At 50.0% G+C, this 19490-nt stretch overlaps 1 protein-coding gene across 1 annotated transcript in view; it reads left to right on the top strand.

The window, feature by feature from the left end:
* Window positions 1-8339, top strand: part of LOC112112397 (zinc finger protein 773-like) — a 9211-nt gene extending 872 nt beyond the window's left edge. The window contains exons 2-6 of the mRNA XM_029913294.1: window positions 5-307; window positions 883-987; window positions 1575-2277; window positions 5565-5689; window positions 6354-8339. Of these exons, the coding sequence (XP_029769154.1) occupies window positions 5-307; window positions 883-987; window positions 1575-2277; window positions 5565-5689; window positions 6354-7348 (2231 nt within the window). The 3' untranslated portion in view covers window positions 7349-8339. The remainder of the gene's footprint in view (window positions 1-4; window positions 308-882; window positions 988-1574; window positions 2278-5564; window positions 5690-6353) is intronic.
* Window positions 8340-19490: the final 11151 nt, after the last annotated feature.

Below are 19490 nucleotides of genomic sequence, written 5' to 3'. Positions count from 1 at the left end.
CTAGGGGGTGCCAGATCCAATCCAGCCCCAGGGCAGGGGGACCGGCTGGCTCAGGGCAGCGGGGACGGGATAGATCAGGTTGGGGACTATCTGTGGTCACTGCAGTGGCATTTGGGGAGTTACACAAGAGAGCATGTGAACAGCATTGTTTTCACTGTCTGTCCTGTAATCACTCACCAGGCGCCGGTGGGGTTCGAGGAGGTGGCCGTGTATTTCTCCCGGGAGGAGTGGGGGCTCCTGGACGAAGGGCAGAGGCAGCTCTACAGGGACGTCATGCAGGAGAATTACCAGACTCTGATCTCGCTGGGTGAGGCGCTGGTGCCCTGCTCCCTGGGGATGTGTGTGTGTGTGTGGGGGGGCTTATGCACCCAGGGCGGCTTCAGCTCATGATTCTCCCCGAGCCCTATAGATTTCTGGGGGTGTGGCCCCTGCCAGACCCCCATCTCTTACCACTGAGAAGATGTATTTTATTTATATGGCTCTAGCACCTTATATATTAAGTGTATTATGGTAATCCCTAGGAACCCCAGTCACGGGCCAGGACCGCATTGTGCTGGGCACTGTACATTATTTATTAGGTGTACTACGGTAATGCCTAAGAAACCTAGTCATGGGCCGGGCCCCCACTGTGCTTGGCGCTGCACAGACCCAGAACAGAGACAATCCCTGCCCCATGGAGCATAATGCAGAGCCCTGACTCCCTCACAGGGGGCACAGCCCACCTGCCCACAGGGGTCCCTGTGAACTTTCCCCCTCCACTCTGATCCCATGTCCCCCCCCAGAGAGCGGGGCTGGGATTAAAATCAGGGCGCGTTCTCTGCACCAAACCCTTAGGGGAGATTTCACCGAGCCCCATCTCGCCTGTTTCTTTCCCCCGAGCAGGATTCCCCGTCCCCGACCCGGCCGTGATCTCCTGGATGGAGCCAGGGGAAGAGCCGAGGGTCCCGGATCTCCAGGGCTCTGAGGAAACCGAGATCACCCGCACAGGTGAGGAATGAGGGACACCGGCTGGGAGCGAAGGGAAAAGCTGGGATCCCAGCCAAGCCAGCGGGACCCCCCCAGGTCTGTCTGCACTCGCTCTGTATCGTCCCCAGCAGCTTCCTGTCCTCACAGCAGGTGTCTCTCCTGGATCCCACCCCTGGCAGGAGCCCTCCCCTTCCCCAGCCTTTCTCTGAGGGCTCAGCTGGGATTTTGGGGCAGCCCTGAGGAAGGGTTTGGGGGAGGATTTGCTTCCTGCCCATCAGGTTTTCTGCTCAGTGACAAACCCCTTTGCTGCCCCCTCTCTCCCCGGCGCAGGGAACAAGTCCCGGCTGGATTCTCTTCAGGAATCACTCTGTGAAATTTTCTCAATGTGTTCCCTGAAGGACATCAGACTCCATGATCATGTTATGGTCCCCTTCTGGCCTAAAATCAGTGGGGCCAGATCCCCGGAGGGTGTAAATCAATGTCGCTCTGCTGGAGTCAGTGGGGCCAGATCCCCGGAGGGTGTAAATCAGCATTGCTCCACAGGAGCAGTCGGTAACGGGGCTCTGCCCGTTTACACCTTCCTCTCTGAATCTCTCTTCCTTTCCCAGCAGGCGAGAGGCGCTGGAGGCGTAGCCAGGAGAATCCCATCCAGGGAAGCCTCAAGAGGCTGGAACCTCAGCAGACCTTCCCAGGGATAGCCCGGAAGTGGGCCATGCAGAACCCTAGCCAGAGCAGGGCTTGGGGGAGCCAGCAGGGGGTGCCCCCGCCTGGCAGATCTGCTACTTCTGGCCGCCAGGAGCGAGGCTTCGGCCGGCTCCTGGGCATCCTCTTCGAGCCCTCGGCCGTGGCAAGGCCGCCTCGGCCCAGGGAGCGCGGGAGGGCCCCTGGGCGCAGCAAGGGCTCCGGGAGGCCCTACGGCTGCACCGAGTGCGACAAGAGCTTCCGGCAGAAGCCGCACTTGGTGACTCACCTGCGCACCCACACGGGCGAGCGGCCCTACCTGTGCGCTGCCTGCGGCCGGGCCTTCGGCCAGAGCTCCAACCTGATCGAGCACCAGCGCACCCACGCCGGCGAGACCTGCTTCCGCTGCCCTGACTGCGGGAAGTGCTTCTGTCTCAGCTCCAACCTGGCACAGCACCGGCGCCTCCACGCAGGGGAGCGGCCCTACCGCTGTGCCCAGTGCGGGAGGAGCTTCTGCCACAAGCTCCAGCTGACCCGGCACTACCAGGGACACGCCGAGGAGGAGGCCGTTGCAGTGCTGAGCCTGGGACCCAAGGGGGCCGCCCCGGTGGTAGAGATCAGGGATGCACCGTGAGCCGGGGATGGGACACTGCCATTCCTGCGTTAGATATTGCCTCAGCTTTCTGCTGCAATGCAATGCTGCAGCTTCTGTAGCGCCAGGGTTGGGCCCTCTGCTGCAGTGGGATCCTGTGAAGGGTTCTGCAAGGCTCCAGGGAAAGTCACTGGCTGGCGTGACAGGGAGCTGAAAGAGCCGAGAATCGGGAGGGAGCGTTTATTGCTGCAGTCAGCAAAATGTCTTGTGATTGGTTAAGGATAATGGGATGGGGCTGCCACCACTTCTTGGCCACTAAAAGACTGTCAGACATGCTTAAAAAGAAACCCTACAGCTCAAAGGAAAGGGAATAAGGGGGACGGTAAAAATAAAAGCCTTACTTAAGACTTTACTTCTCACAGCCTTCACTGTTTTTCCTTCTTTTTGTGTATCTTTAATACAAGGATAAAGAGATTTGGTTGTTGTTGCCATGGGATGAAGTCAGCAGTAATTTGACATGAAACCCCAGACCGCTTTCAACTCTTTAGTGTTGAATGACGGTTTTAATCTTACCCCTTTTTGGACCTGGGACCCCCCTTTTCAGCACAAAAAGGGCCCTGAACAAAATTGGGATCACTAGACACTACTGGAATAAAGTGTACGGAAGGATTCATAGACTGTAAGGGACCATGAAATCATCTCCTCTGATCTCCTGTATAACAGGCCATACAACTTTCCTGAATTAATCCCTGTTTGAACTAGAGAAGATCTTTTAGAAAAGCATCCAATCTTGATTTAAAAATTGCCAGGGATGGGGAATCCACCACAGCCTTTGGTAAATTGTTCCACTGGTTAATTCTCCTCACCGTTAAAAAATTGCAAGGCTCTGATGCTTTTGTAAAACTGATTATTTTAATCACTAATAATCCCAGGAAATCCAGAGTTAAGAGTCCTGGAGAAATATTGGCACATCCCGATCTTGTGCATATTCATTGGAACAGGGCATCTCATCCCAGAGAAGGGAGAAAATGCTCCCTCTCTATGCACCTACAGAAACCTCCCTCTCTGAATTTCCTGTCTTTGGGATCTGATCACCAATGAGTGTCTGTTCTGATGATGTAATCCTTCGGGGTGGAGTGTCTCTGGATAAAAATGCCTTTGCCTTTCTTGGACAGTTTCAACCGAGCTCAGTGGAATTATCAAGTTGCAGTGGGGGAGGTCTAGGTTGGATATTAGGAAACACTATTTCACTAGGAGGGTGGTGAAGCACTGGAATGGGTTCCCTAGGGAGGTGGTGGAGTCTCCTTCCTTGGAGGTTTTTAAGGCCCGACTTGACAAAGCCCTGGCTGGGATGATTTAGTTGGGAATTGGTCCTGCTTTGAGCAGGGGGTTGGACTAGATGACCTCCTGAGGTCCCTTCCAACCCTGATATTCTGTGATTCTATTATTCTATTTCTGTTAAATAAACACAGTCGTTGATATCATTAAATATTAGCAGGCAAATGTATAGCGCGATCGAAAGACTGGGAGCTGAGAGGAGGTGAATTCCAACAGGAAATAAAGCTCTGATTTTTAACAATCCAGGTGATTAACCATAATTTATCCAGGAATGTGACGGATTCTTTTATCACTCGAAATCAAGACTGGACATTTCTCTTCAAAAGATCTAGCTCAACCAGCAGTTATGAGGTGGATGCAGGAGCTACTAGGAGAAATTTTCTGACCTGTGTTAACAGGTCAGCTTAAGATGATCCTAATGGCCCTTTCTTGCCTTAAAATGTATTAATCTATTATTACTCCACACGCACTAAACACACCTGACAGGGCTGAACTGGCCTAAATTAGAAGAGAATCTCCATGACCTTTTGGTACATTTGGGCAAAGTGAGTCTAAAACACAACAGATCAGATCCACCACTCACCTCCATGGGGGCATTTTACATTTGCTTTGCAACAAGAATAAGACACAACCCAACGTGCAGAGCAGGAGGGATTCATGCCGGCCGCATGCTTTCCTTTTTGCATTTCGAGCAGGTGAGGCAATGAATCGGGTCTAGTCAATTTCATTTTTGTTTCTAATCCATTTCACTTCCAGGCTCTAACATAATGGGGCGATCTCTGGGTTGCAAACAATGCAAGTTTCACAAAGCTTCCCCTGCTTACTTCTCAGCAGGATTTGATCCTAGACCCTTAAAGTCCACAGCATGGGCCTCTGCTGCTTGAGCTAAAGGAGTATTAGCATGCAGTTGTAGAAGGCTGTTATCTTCCATGTGGACCAGCCACAAAAGGCAGAGAAAACTATAAAAGCTGCATTTTCTGATTTAAAAAAAAAACTGGCATTAAACAAAAATTCCCTGCCCCTCTTCCTATAACCCCAGACATTATTAAACCAGGTCATTTTTTTACGAGAGAACCCAGGAGTCCTGTGTCCCAGCTCCCCCCTGCTCTAACCCCCCAGACCCCACTCCCCTCCCAGAGCTGGGCAGAGAACCCAGGAGTCCTGTGTCCCAGCTCCCCCCTGCTGTAACCCCCCAGACCCCACTCCCCTCCCAGAGCTGGGGAGAGAACCCAGGAGTCCTGGCTCCCAGCCCCCACTCCCCTCCCAGAGCCGGGGAGAGAACCCAGGAGTCCGGGCAGCAGGCAGAGGGAGGCAGCCCAGGAGCGGGAACGATGAGGCAGGGAAGATTTCCAGGGGACCGGGTTGCCCGGCGCACTGCATCCTGTCCCCGCTGAACAGCTGCTGGCAGCGGGGTGAGCGGATCCTCATCCCGGACCCCAGCGGACGGAGCTTCTGCCCCTCCGGGTCCTGCGGGGGAGGGGGTGTTAGCTTCCCGGGGCCCCGCACCCCTGCCGAAGGGGAAGGGGGTAGAGAGCGGCTCAGATGCAGGGATGAGGCTTTTAAATAGCCCCGAGCACCGCCAAAGGGTGGTGGGATGGGGGGCGGCACACCCCACAGGCGGAAAGCAGCCACGCAGCTGTGCAAAGGGGCTGGGAGCCAGGACTCCTGGGTTCTCTCCCAGCTCTGGGAGGGGAGTGGGGTCTGGGGGGTTACAGCAGGGGGAGGGCTGGGAGCCAGGACTCCTGGGTTCTCTCCCAGCTCTGGGAGGGGAGTGGGGTCGGGGGGGTTACAGCAGGGGGAGGGCTGGGAGACAGGACTCCTCCATCATTCTGGCACTGATAACTGATTCTCTATGGAAGGGCTCTTGTGAAATTTCCCCTCAGCTTGGATCTGCCCCCGCCCGTGTGCACAGAACAAGGCCAGGTTCAAAACCAGGCAGCAGCCTCTGTACCGAGCCCTCTGGGGAGATGTAACAAACTCACCTGTTTCCTTCCCTGCCAGCCAGATTCCCCGTCCCTGCCGTGATCACCGAGATGCAGGGAGAGGAAGAGCCGTGTGTCCCGGATCTCCGGGGTGCTGAGGAACAGGAGAGCCTGAAAGGTGCCCGCAAAGGTGAGCAATGAGTGACACTGGTTCTGAGAACAATGAGCAATGAGTGACACTTGCATCTGAAGAAGTGAGGTTCTTACCCACGAAAGCTTATGCTCCCAATACTTCTGTTAGTCTCAAAGGTGCCACAGGACCCTCTGTTGCTTTTTACTGGTTCTGAGAGTGGCCAGGAGTGAAGGAAACAGCTGGGATCCCAGCAAAGCTGCCGGGAGCCCCCCAGTTCTGTCTCGTCTGGCTCAGTATTGTCCCCAGCAGGTCCCTGTCCTCACGGCAGCCTTTCTCTGAAGGCTCTGCTGGGCCATTGGGGCAGAACCAGCCTGTCCTCTCCCTACTGGGGAAGTGTTTGAGGGAATTAACTTCCTGTCCCTCAGGTTTTCTGCTCAGTGACCAACCCCTTTGCCGCCCCCCCGGGGGGGGGGGAGGGAGGTTGTCAACTGAGCAGACCAACTTTCTGACCAAACAAACCCGAACATCCTTGCCCCACCCCTTCTCTGAGGCCCCACCCCACTCACTTCATCCCCCTTCCCTCGGTCGCTCACTCTCCCCCACCCTCACTCTCTGGCTCATTTTCACCGGGCTGGGGAGGGTCCCTTTTCGACTGGGTGTTTGGTTGAAAACTGGGAACCTCAGGGAACGAGCCCCGGCTGGAGTCTCTCTCTCCCAGCAGGTGGCAGGATGGATGAGGCGTGTTCCCAGCAGCATGGGCCTGTGGGAGCAGATCCAGATGGGGCATCACCTGATGAGGATGCTTCCATGGGAGAAGACCCACATGGGATGCTGCCTGGTGGGAATGAGTCCATAGAAGAGGACCCAGATGGGGCATTGTCCGATGAGACTTTATCCCAGGTTCCAGCCCTGCGGCAAACCTCTGAGCACTCTCCTGGCTCACAAACCCCTTCAGCCCTGGAATCTCAGTGGGAAAAGCCCCCATTGGCACCCACCCAGCCCAGCCCAGCCCCCAAGAAACCCCCTTACCGCGCACACCCCACCATCTGCAGCGAGTGTGGGAAGAGCTTCACCCGGAGCTCCCTGCTGGCCCAGCACCAGCGGGTGCACACGGGGGAGCGCCCCTACCAGTGCACTGAATGCGGGAAAAGCTTCAGCCGCAGCTCCACCCTCATCCAGCACTGGAGGACCCACACGGGGGAGCGGCCCAATACGTGCACCGAGTGCGGGAAGGGATTCAGCCAGCGCTCCGACCTGGTGAAGCACCTGCGCACCCACACCGGGGAGCGCCCCTACCAGTGTCCCGACTGCGGTCAGAGCTTCAGCCGCAGCTCGGACCTCATCAAGCACCAGCGCATCCACACCGGGGAGCGGCCCTACATCTGCCCCGACTGCGGGAAGGGCTTCAGCCGCAGCTCCGACCTCTTCCAGCACCAGCGCACCCAGCGCGGCGAGAAACCTTACAAGTGCACCGAGTGCGGGAAGAAGTTCAGCCGCAGCTCCAACCTCATCCGCCACCAGCGCACCCACACGGGCGAGAGGCCCTACGTCTGCCCCGACTGCGGGCGCGGCTTCTCCCAGAACTCCCACTACACGGACCACCAGCGGAGCCACCGCCATGAGAAACCCTACCACTGCACCCAGTGCGGCAAGGACTTTGGGCGCAGCTCCACCCTGGTCAAGCACTGGCGCACACACACCAGGGAGATCCTGTGAGCCTGGGGCAGACTTTCAACTTTCCGGACATGGACGAGGAATCCCAATGTGGCCTCCTGGGGAACTTGACTCAGTGTTGCCCCCAGGGTCAGCTTGGGTTGGTGATGCCACTAGTCACGGCTGGTCCCTTGGAGGATTTGATACAGTGTATTATCCAGGGTCAGCCTGATTAACAGTGTTACCAGTAGAGTCAATGCTCTTCTCCTGGAGGATTTGAAACAATGCCTCCAGCAGAGTCCATCTGTGTTTCCAGTGGGGTCACACACACCCCTTAACCTGGCACATTTGATACAATGTTTCCACCAGGGTCATTTCTCCTTTCCGTAAATAATTTGATTCAATGTTTCCAAGAGAGTCAATTCTTCCCTGGAGGGTAGGCCAGGGTCGTTTGATGCCATGTCTCCACTGAGATCCATTCTCTTTCCTTGGGTGCATTGATACATTGTCTCCAGTAGAGTCACTCTTCCTCTTTTCAGAGAGCTTGGTACAATGTTTCCTCCATTGTCAATTCTTCTGTCCTGGTTGATTTGATACAACTGTATCCAAGAGGGCCAGTTCTTCGCAGGTGGTATCTCTAGACCAAGGTCAGTGTGATACAATGTCTCCACTCAGGTCCGTCCTAATGACTTTGGGTGAATTGATACATTGCCTCCAGTAGAGTCAACTCTCTTCTCCCAGGGTGACCAATACTCCCCTTGAGGACTGGATACAATAGTCAGATCCTCAGATGGTGTGAATGGCATGGGTCCATTGCAGTGAATGGAGTTCTAGTGATATATATCGGGTGAAGATTTGCCCCAATGTTTCCATCATTAGTTCTTCTTTCTAGGGGGATTGAAGCCAGGAACCTGATCCTGTTCTCACTTACATGGCCATTTTGCATCAGTATAGTTCCACTGACATCAGTGGGGTTGCTGCAGATTTACACCAAGGTCAGTGAGATCAGAATCCACTTGTAACTCATCTTCCATGGATGTCAGTGGGGTCATTCCAGATTCATAGAATATCAGGGTTGGAAGGGACCTCAGGAGGTCATCTAGTCCAACCCCCTGCTCAAAGCAGGACCAATCCCCAGACAGATTTTTACCCCAGTTCCCTAAGGGCCCCCACAAGGATTGAACTCACAACCCTGGATTTAGCAGGCCAATGCTCAAACCACTGAGCTATCCCTTCTATCTCGGCCAGTGAGATCAGAATCTGCCTTGACTTCATTAATATCAGTGGGTTCCCTCTAGATTTATACTGAGGTCTCTGAGATCAGAATCCAGCCCTAACTCCCTTAACTTCAGTGGAGGAGGTGGGGATAGTCGCTCCAGCTTTACACCATCATTAACTAGAGAGGAATCCAGCATCAATTCTGGTTTCCTGGAAGACTTGAGGCTATTTCTGGACAGGTTTGTAAAAGTCCATAGATGACTGGGTATTTTTACCTTGGAGAATAAGTAAGTGGGTTAGGAAATTAGACAATGAGGATTGAAAAGAGGAGGAAATACAGAAACAGCAACAGCTAGATTATGGTGGAAGGAGGTATTCTGTTTATTTCCCTTGCAACACGTGGGGGGGGGGGAGGGAAAGGGGAAGGAACCAGAAGCCAAAGCAACCCCTAAAGGGATCTATGCTTTGGTGGACTGTTGGTGGAATATAAAGAGTTGGGCCCTACCAAATTCACGGCCATGAAAAACGCATCATGGACCATGAAATCTGGTCTCCCCCATGAAATCTGGTCTTTTATTTACTTTTACCCTATACTGTAAAAGTACCTTATTCTATAGGGTAAAAGTACACAGCATTTCTCAAACTGGGGGTCCTGACCCAAAAGGGGGCACAAGGCTATTGTGGGGGATCATGGTATTGTCACCCTTATTTCTGTGCTGCTGCTGGCAGCAGCACTGCCTTCAGAGCTGGCACCTGGCATGCAGCCACTGCTCTCTGAAGGCAGCGCAGAAGTAAGGGTGGTAATACTGTGACCCCCCTACAATAGCCTTGCAACCCCCTTTTGGGTTGAGACCTCCAGTTTGAGAAACGCTGAGTCTTAAGGGCTTTGTGTGTTTATCTTTTGCCATTTTCAAATACATATTCATGTTTTGTTACAGCACCATGAAATTTAAAATTTAAATATCTGAAACGGTGACAGTCAAGATTTTAAAAATGCTATGGCCATGAAATTTGCAGGAATGGACCATGAATTTGGTAGGGCCCTACTAAAGAGGTCTAAATGCTTCTTGGAGTAGGGGGAAATGCAGTGCCTCAAGTCAGTTAATTTACCCCTTCGCCCCTTGCTCTGCAGGAATCATTAATGCACAGTCCCCTTCAGACCCAGCTTTAGAAGGGAGGTCCAAGAAATCCCATTTCAAAAGATGATCTCACTTTCCTTATGGGCTCTGACTGGGTGACTCAATCCTCCTGGAGTGTCTGTGTTGTCTAGGGCCATCTGCGTCTTGCCTGAAATGTTGGGGCCCTTTGTCTGAGCTATCTTCGGGGAACTGAATTTGGGAACCTCTGGATTGGAACAATATGAGCCTCTATCGCTTGCGCTGTACATTAGAAGAAATAGACTCATAAATCTTTGCTCTGTTCTAACCACTAGAGGGTGGTATAAACCCACATTGTGGGTTCCACCTGCATTTTGTGTCTTGGAGTTTCAAATGCTTGTGGTAGAATAACCCACAAACCACACATCTCTGTCTGTGTCCCAAGCAGGGCCGGCTCCAGGCACCAGCGCAGCAAGTAGGTGCTTGGGGTAGCCAAGGGGAAGGGGCGGCACGTCCGGCTCTTCCACAGCAATTCGGTGGCGGGTCCCTCGGTCCCTCTTGGAGGGAAGGACCTGCTGCCGAAGTGCCGCCGAAAAAGAAAGCGGCGCGGTGGAGCTGCCGCCGAAATGCCGCCAATCGCTTTTGCACCCCTTCCCCCCCCCCCGCCACTTGGGGTGACAAAAATCCTGAAGCTGGCCCCGGTCCCAAGCGGTGAACATGAGTCATATATGCCTGTATTAAATCTCCAGCATAATTGCCTTGCATGTGTCTAAGAATGAGGGAGGCAGTTGTTTGTTTTTCTCTGTTTTTTTGTTTGTGCATGTTTCCCATTGGTCAAATGAATGAGTAGAACTTTAAATGCTTGTTTAAAAACATGATGCTTAATCAGCCATTGGAACTCCCTGACACATGATATAATGGAGGCTGAGACTTCGGTAGGATTGAGGAAAAGGATTTATATGGAACATGCGCATATCTACTAGATCAGTGGTTTTCAACCCGTGGTCAGTCCGCAAACTATGTCTAAGGGGTCCGTGAAAGCTTGTTTTGTTGTTACCATAAAACAGTGGTTTTCAGTCTGTGGTCTGCGGACCCCTGGGAATCTGTAGACTACGTCTAAGATTTCCAAAGGGGTCCATAGCTCCATTTGACATTTTTTTTAGGGGTCTGCTAATGAGAAAAGGTTGAAAACCACTGTATGAGGCAAAGATGTCTAAGGGCAGGTCTACACTAGCGGGGGGGGGGTGTCGACCTAAGATACGCAACTTCAGCTATGCGAATAGCGTAACTGAAGTCGGCGTATCTTAGGTCGACTTACCTGGCCATGAGGACGGCGGCGAGTCGACCGCTGCCGCTCCCCCGTCGACTCCGCTTCCGCCTCTCGCGAGCTGGAGTTCTGGAGTTGACGGGGAGCACAATCGGGAATCGATTTTATCCTGTCTACACTAAACGCGATAAATCGACCCCGGATAGATTGATCACTACCCGCTGATCCGGCGGGTAGTGAAGACCTGCCCTAAGAGATCTAAGCCATCATGCCGCTGGGCATAAACCAGACACTAATGTAGCAGAGGGAGGAAGAAACTTTCACTGTGGGTAATTTATTTTATAATGGCCCATGACGAGGTGCACCTTCTTTGGAAGCAGCTGACAATGGCCGCTGCTGGAGACAGGTTGCTGGGCAAGATAGTCCCGTTGGTCTGCTCCAGAGTGACAGGGAGCGGGTGAAATATCAGGCTAGCTGGGCCCATGGGTCTGATCTGGGGCAGCAAGGAGGCAGGATACTGGATCAGATGGGTCCATTGTCCGAGCAGAGGCAGTAATGCCCTGGAATACTGTTTCTGGTCATAAACCTGGTTCATTGTTTGGCCAATATCTTCTCCTCTGCACTGTTCCCAGAAAGGACAATTACTAATTCACCCAACCCGATCCCAATTGAGGGACAATCTGCTAGCCCCATATTCAGCTCATCTGTTTGTAGAGGCAGCAAACTGTATTTCTGCTTCTGTCAGTGTCTGTCATTCTAGTCTGTAGCTAAAACATCAATAAATATATTGAAACAGGAGGGGGCCTGGCTGGCTCAAGGAGATGGGGAATGGGACATGTGGCCTTTCTAGGGGCGCCAGCTCTGGTCTGGACCCAATGTGAGGGGACTGACTGGCTCAGAGGGTGGGGAATGAGATATGGCCCCTTTCTCCTCTAGGGAATGCTGGCTCCAATCCAGCCCCAGGGCAGAGGGAATGGTGGTTGGTGGCGGAGGGTGAAGAATGGGGACTGAGGCCTTTCCACTCAGGGGTGCCCATTCTGATCCTGCTCCATGGCAGAGGGCCTGGCTGGCTCAAGGGGTGGGGAATGGAATATGGGGCCTTTCCTTTCTAGGGAACACCAGCTCCAAGCCAAGCTTGCTGTGACTGACTCAGGGAGGGCAAGGAATGGGATATGGGGCCATTCATTTATAAGACACCAGTTCTAGACTGGCTGGCTCAGATGGGCCAGGGAATTAGAGTATACCCCTTTGCACTAACAAGGAGTATGAGCTTGTCCTGTGTTAAAAATAAGGTGTGTGCTGAGTGGAATATTGTGAGATAAAATAAGGTCACCAACCACCTTTCCCAGAAGAAACAGCTGTCTTGCAAGAAGATGATTTGTGGCTCTGAATAGCGTCGTGTTTTGCAGGACAGTGGAGAAGAGAAAAGAGCCAGTTTCAAGAAGACAGATGCGAGACTGGGCCTGGAGAAAGACAGGGAAAGATTCCTAGAAGACAGGAACAGAAAGAGAAACTGCAGGAGAACAAAATTAGAGTGAGAGTTTGAAGTTAAAAATAATAGGGGTAAATCCCTGCAGAGGAGGTAGCTACAAACAAATATTCAGAATGAAAGCCTAGACTGGAAGTTGAAGGTTCTTAGAAGTGGAAGCTGAGGACTGACAACTCAGTACATTAGTGAGTGGCAAAATTATCCCGTAAGTCTAAGAAAGCAAAGAGTCTCCCTACCTTAAGTGAACTGTTAAGGACACCTGAAACAGAACTGGTAGGGAATTGTCCAATGAATTTTTATATTTGTCAAAAATTACCAATTTGTCAAAACTAAAAAATTTAATTAGTTTTTGTCAATGCTGACAAAATTTTCAACAAATTTATATCAGAACAATTTTTTAAAATGGCTCTTTTATTTCATTTTTTACTTTACTGTTTCACCTCATTCTGACATCAGTTTCCTGTTTCTTTTCAACTTTAGCATGTCATTTTTTCCAACCTGGCGTATTCCTACCCTCCGTTTTCTGCAATGAAGCAGTGGAATTAGAAATCAAAATGACCACTAGTGGCCTTCATCTTCCAAGATGACAGAGGTCAAAACATTTTAGGTTTGACATTTTTGACTCAAAACTTTTCATTTGGACATTTTTTTCCAATCAAAATGTGTCAGATCATTAAAACTGACCCTTTCGATGTTGTGGACACAAAATTATCTTGGTATTTGGTCTAGTGTAACATTTGAAAAATTTAGCTTTTTGTCTCAAGTCACGATAAAACAAAACTCCAAAAATCACAACATTTTCCACAAAGTGGAAATTCCATTTTCCAGCCAGCACTAATTTGAGGGTGAATCCAGAGGTCATCCAGTTTCACCCCAAAATGATTAAAGTTTGGGAAAGTTACAAGTCACTGAAAACAGGGTTTTTTAATAGGGATTGTCAGGAAACCTTAACAATTTTAAAACAGAGCGTGGATAGGTGGATTTGGGTAAAGGGACTTTGCAGCACAATGGGGCCCTGACTTTGATTCTGGAATGAAAAATGTGAAGTTTTGGTAAAAACTGTCAATGTTTTCTGGGTTTTGTGACTTATTTTTATCAAGGTTGTTTCCAGAATCATTTAATTTACCAAAAGCCAGTTCGCTGTTGAGGTTTTTGGTGTGTGAAAAAGTGTCAGTAATCGTAGAACCGCTCAGTTAGAAGGGACCGCCAGCGTCATCTAGTCTAACCCCCTGCCAAGATGCAGGATTTGTTGTGTCTAAACCATCCAAGACCGATGGCTGTCCAGCCTCCTTTTGAAAACCTCCAGTGAAGCAGCTTCCACAGCCTCCCTTGGCAGGGCCGTTCCATTGTCCCACTGTTCTTACAGATAGGAACATTTTCCTGAAATGTAATCTAAATCGGTTATGCTGTACTATAGTTTGAACCCATTGCCTCTTGACCTGCCCTCTGGCAAGAGAGAACAACTTTTCTCCATCTTTTTGATGGCAGCCTTTCCAGTATTTGAAGACCATCACCGTGTCCCCCCTTAATCTCCTCTTTTCCAAACTAAACAGATCCAGTTCCTTCAGCCTTTGCGCCTATGGCTCGCATTCCACCTCTTTGATCACCTTTGTCTCTTGCCTCTGGATCCTTTCCAGTTTCTCTGCATCCATTCGGTACAGCGGTGACCATAATTGGAGACAGTCCAACTGAGGCCTAACCAGCACCAAATAGAGCAGTACTATCCCCTTCCGTGACGTACATGCTATACATCTGTTAATGCAACCTCTTTTTTTTTATTTATTTTTTTGCAACGGCATCGCTGTGCTGAATAATTGAGGTTGTAACCCACCACAACTCCCAGATCCTTCTCAGCAGTGCTGCTGCCAAGCCAGTTACCCCCCATTCTGTATTTGTGCATTTGGGTTTTCTTCCCGAAGTGCAGCACCTTACATTTGTCTTTGTTGAATTTCATTGTGTTGGCTGTAGGCCAGTTCTCCAATGTATCGAGATCCCTCTGAATTTTAGCTCTATCCTCCAAAGCAGGGGTAGGCAACCTATAACACGCGTGGCAAAGGCGGCACGCGAGCTGATTTTCAGTGGCACTCACACTGCCCGGATCCTGGCCACCGGTCCGGGGGGGCTGTGCATTTTAATTTAATTTTAAATGAAGCTTCTTAAACATTTTAAAAAACTTATTTACTTTACATACAACAATAGTTTAGTTCTATATTATAGACATATAGAAACGTCTTTTAAAAACGTTAACATGTATTAGTGGTATGCAAAACCTTAAATTAGAGTGAATAAATGAAGACTTGGCACACCACTTCTGAAAGGTTGCCGACCCCTGCTCCAAAGTGTTGGCAAGCCCTCTTGCTTTGTGTCATCTGCAGACTAGATCAGTAAGCTCTCTCTTCCTACATCCAGGTCATTAATAAAGATGTTAAACAACACAGGGTCCAGATCCCTGCGGCACCCCCCTTGACACCTCCCTCCAATCTGACATCGTTCCATTTGAAGAAGTTGGTTAAAAATAACATTTTAAAATTAGACTTGTTTCAAAACCTGCAAAACAAAAAGAGTGGCTGGGCTAGTGCTTGGGGTACTAGCTTGGCATATAGATGATATAAATTCAGTTGCCTGCTCTGCTACATATTTCCTGTGTGACCTTAGGTATGTTGCTTAGTTTCTCTGTATCTCAGTTCCCATCTGTGAAATGGGTATGGATGTGTGAGGGTAAATACATCAAGGATTATGAGTTGCATCTACAGCACAGGGGTAACGGGGGCTGCAGATGCAACATGGAGTGCTGAAGAATTGTTTCCCCACTTTCTAAGCAATCAGCCACTTAGCAAGCACATACCTTAGCACCTTTTCTCTAGCCTGTCTGCCCTTGGCAGAGCTCTTTGAGGGCTGGGTGCAGCTTCCTTTTGTGTAAATGGGGTGGCCTTTTACATTCTTTTAGCACAAAGAGCTGGAGGCGGGGTGGGGGTGGAATAACTTGAAAGGCAGAAAGAACAGGAGTACTTGTGGCACCTTATTAGAGACTAGCAAATGTATTATCAAGATAGCCCAGTACAGACAATGTGATGAGAAGTTTGAAAATACTTACATGTATTATTCTCAGTTGGATAAGAAGTGTGCGAAGACTTATATGTATTATTCTCACACTTCTTATCACACTGTCTGTACTGGGCTATCTTGATTATCACTTCAAAAGTTTTTTTTCTCTTACTTAATTGGCCTCTCAGAGTTGGTAAGACAACTCCCACCTGTTCATGCTCTCTGTATGTGTATATATATCTCCTCAATATATGTTTCATTCTATGCATCCGAAGAAGTGGGCTGTAGCCCATGAAAGCTTATGCTCAAATACATTTGTTAGTCTCTAAGGTGCCACAAGTACGCCTGTTCTTTTTGCGGCTACAGACTAACACGGCTGCTACTCTGAGACCTGTCATTGGAAGGCAGAAGTGCCAAGACCGGTCAAGTAAAGCTGCAGCCGTCCAGCACCCAGGGTTTGAAAACAGCCTCAGGCAGGCGCGGGCTCGAGGGCAGAGGAAAGGGAAGTTCAGATTGAAAAAGATCAGGCTCAGATGTTTGTCGGAAATGCAGGAGATGCTGAGCCAGATAAACGCCCATGGAGAGAGAAGTTCAGACTGTTGCAAAAGGGTTATAAACTCTGTTCATACAGAGGCCACTCTGCCATGCCGCATCCAACAGGCAGCTGCATCTCAGCACCAGGCAAGGGATCCTCGTATAAACTGCCCCTGCACCTCACTCAGAGAGAGCTGCACCTCAGTGCCGAGCCAGGGCTCCTTGTGCGTTATTGCTGCATGGCTGATACCTAGCTACGGTATCCCACCCCAGAAGCAGCTGCATTTCAGCACTAGGTGAGCAATTCCTGGGCATTGTGGCTGTGCAGATAGCTTGTAACCCTACCCAGATGTGGATTCCCAGACAAAAAAACTCTGTTAACACAGAGTTATGGTTGCCCTGTGGTATCTCCTGCCCTTTCAGAGCAGCGAGTTCAGCTAAGCTCAAACTTAACAAAAACCAAGAAATGAAGAGTTAAGGCACATGCTCTTGTAACCTTAACTCTGCCCCCTGGAGCTGGTAATAGCCCGTGGGAATTATCTGCATTCACTTCAGCTGCATTCACTGTGCTCGATGCAGCTGTCTTGATTAGAGGGCACAGTTTGGCAGCGCGGTGATTGTGAGAGGAGGCAATCTGGGGGGCCCTGCCCCTCTGAGATTGTGTGCGAGCCCCTCTCCCTGACCTCCGGATGTATGACCAAAGGAAAGAGGTGCACATGTCCCTAGGGAGATTCAGTCTGCCTTTTCAAGTGAGACCAGGTGCCCCTCCCCAAAAAGTGTCTAGACTTTCTAAGCAGTTTTATTGGGACGGGGATCGGTATCTCAGGACCCCCTTGATCACAAGACTAACTTCACCCTGCACATCCAATTTCAAGGTACAGTAACAACTGCCACGCCCCACCCCAGAAGCAGCTGCATCTCAGGGTTGGGTGAAGGAAACCAGTATAAACAGCTCCCCCTCCCCCATCCTAATGGTGGCTGCATCTCAGCACTCGGTGAGGGATCCCTGTGTAATCAGTTCCCATGCTCCACCTCAGAGGCAGCCACATTTTAGCGCTAGCTGAGGGCTCCCTGTATGAACAGCCCCCTGTGCTCCACCCCAGATGCAGTTGCATGTCAGCACTGGACAAGAGGTCCCTGTACAAAGGCACAGCCTGGAGAGGGCTTTGTTCTTATGCAGGTTTACAGGCATGAAGAGATGAAAGATGGTCTCACTGCATCTTTTCAAAGAGGAACAGGGTCTTCTGGCTTCATCGGTAGTTTCACCTCTTCCCCTTCTCTGTGCTGGATCAGAGAAGTGGTGTGCGTGGGGCCACAGCTGAATCCCAGATTACAATCGGGGAAGATATAAGTCAGGTTGATTCACTGATTTCTCATCTGTCTGTATTTCCCAGCCTATTTCTGTATGTCTCACTCTCCGCCCTTGTTAATAATAGACATTTTGCCTTAACATTTCCCCCTATTGCTACCATTGGGGCTGAAATGCAGCTGCTTCTGGAGTGGGGCAAGGGGACTGTTGATACAGGGATCCTTTGTCTGGCACTGAGATGCAACCACTGTTTGGGGTGTTTGGGGTGCTCAATCTGAGCCTGATTTTCAGAGGGCGAGCACTGAGCGCTTTCGGGGGAATCACTTTCCGTGTAAGGGGGTCTCCTCCAATTTGACTCCCATAAAAACGGAGACACCCCTAATCACTCGCTGCTTTTAACAGTGATGGCCACTGAATCTTCAGAGCAACTGGCTAGAATCCCTGCTTTCTGCTTAGCCAGGTCATCCACCCACCCCTCACCCTCTCCTTAAGTCAGTTATTTGCTTCTTTGATTCACCTCGGGAAACCTTTTCTAAAACCAAAGGAAACCTAGTTTGCTTTAGAGAAGTGACTGCTGTTAAAATGCCCTTTTAAAGTAATATTTTTATCCTTTTTTTTGAGGGGAGGGCATATCTATTGTAATTTTGGGGATCTTTATAAACACAGAGAGGGGAAGTAAAGGGATTGGCAAGTTTTCATCTTAGCAGGAAAGAGAGAGATCTTTTCTCCACAACTTCACAGGACATTATAACCCAGAGGTCTTTCTCCCACAGCTTCATGAGTTGTCATAACCCAAAGATCTCTCTCCTGCAGCTTTGTGAGTTGTCATAATGCAGAGATGTCTCTCCAACCGTTTCAACCGTTACGAGGAGCTGAGAGAGACAATGCAGGAAATCTACTTGTGGCAGGATCGGGGCCTTCTCATTATGTAGCTTTTAAGGGAGGGGTGTTTGAAACAGGCCTGTGTTTTCTTCTTTTTTTTCTTCATTAATTTTTAATCCAATTCTGACAGTTCTCCGCTGATCAAAAACCTCAACAGAAAACTGTCTGGGGGTAAATAAACAATCGAAATAAGCATCGAGAACCAGAAGAAATTGACAACTTTTATAAAAAAAAAATACAAAAAAAACACGTTTTTTTTACCAGAATCAAAATCAAGGCCCCATTGGGATGGGAATCTCCCTGTCCAGGGTACAAGGGCTATCTATACAGGGATCCCTCACCTGGCTTTGAGATACAGTTGTCTCAATTTGGTGGTTTTTTGGTGGCAGTGGTGATGTAACAATCTGTAGTACCTATTTAGGTCACTAATCCATCGAGCTCTCAACTGAAGATTAGGACTTCCCACTCCACATGCTGGAATCCAGGTTGGCCAAGATGTGGCCACTGACCAAGACTATGCCGATCATGTTGCCTTTCTCATGGAGAAGCCGGAGAATTTCAGCCCTGTCTTTCAGGGCTTCCAAGATGCTCCCAGTTGAACATCTTGTGGTAGAAGACCAAAGTCCAAAACCTCAGAGCTGGGCCACCAGAACCCCCCAGAGCAGGTCAGGTCAAGCACTGTGGAGAGTGCGGATGAGTTTATCTGCCTAGGCTGCATGCAGAGATCAGATGCCCTCTGATAATTAGGAAGCCATGAAGGCCATGTCTTGTCTATCGATGCAAAAACTTCTCTGCACTGAGACCAAGTTCAGGGTCTATCAAACCTGTGTCCTACTTGCATTAATGTATGGGTCAGAAACCTGAACCCTCTTACGGGCAGACTTGTAGTCGCTAGAGAAATTCCATACGTGCTGTCAGCGTCAAATCCTGGCCATAAAGTGGTTTGACTTTGGGTGAAAATATCACAATCTCACAAAGATCTGGCCTTTCTTCCTTCGTTCCAAGCAGCATCGCATGCTCTTCAGCAATTTCACCAGGATGGATGGAAACCTCAGCATATCATGTTCTCAACTCTCCATCGACGTGCAGAGGGGTGCACATCCTGACCTCACCTGGTGAATTCTCAAGATTAAACCAAATGTGGGAACTTCACTCTACAATGCCTGGCACAAGACCATCAACCATGGTCACTCTGGCTGGTGGGAACAGTCCTTAGTAGACTATGCATGTTTGATGATGATGATTGATTACCTATACAACTGTTACTAAAGGGTAAAAAGAAAGAGGCAGGTCCAAGGGTGTGTGTGTGTGTGTGTGTTGGTTTCTGGACAGTTGTGGGTGGGGGAGGATCTCAGTGCAGTTGT

This window comes from Terrapene carolina, unplaced genomic scaffold (assembly GCF_002925995.2).
Source record: "Terrapene carolina triunguis isolate 2854851 unplaced genomic scaffold, T_m_triunguis-2.0 Scaffold571, whole genome shotgun sequence".
NCBI classification, from domain to species: domain Eukaryota; kingdom Metazoa; phylum Chordata; order Testudines; family Emydidae; genus Terrapene; species Terrapene triunguis.
This window is presented reverse-complemented; position numbering and strand designations above follow the sequence as displayed.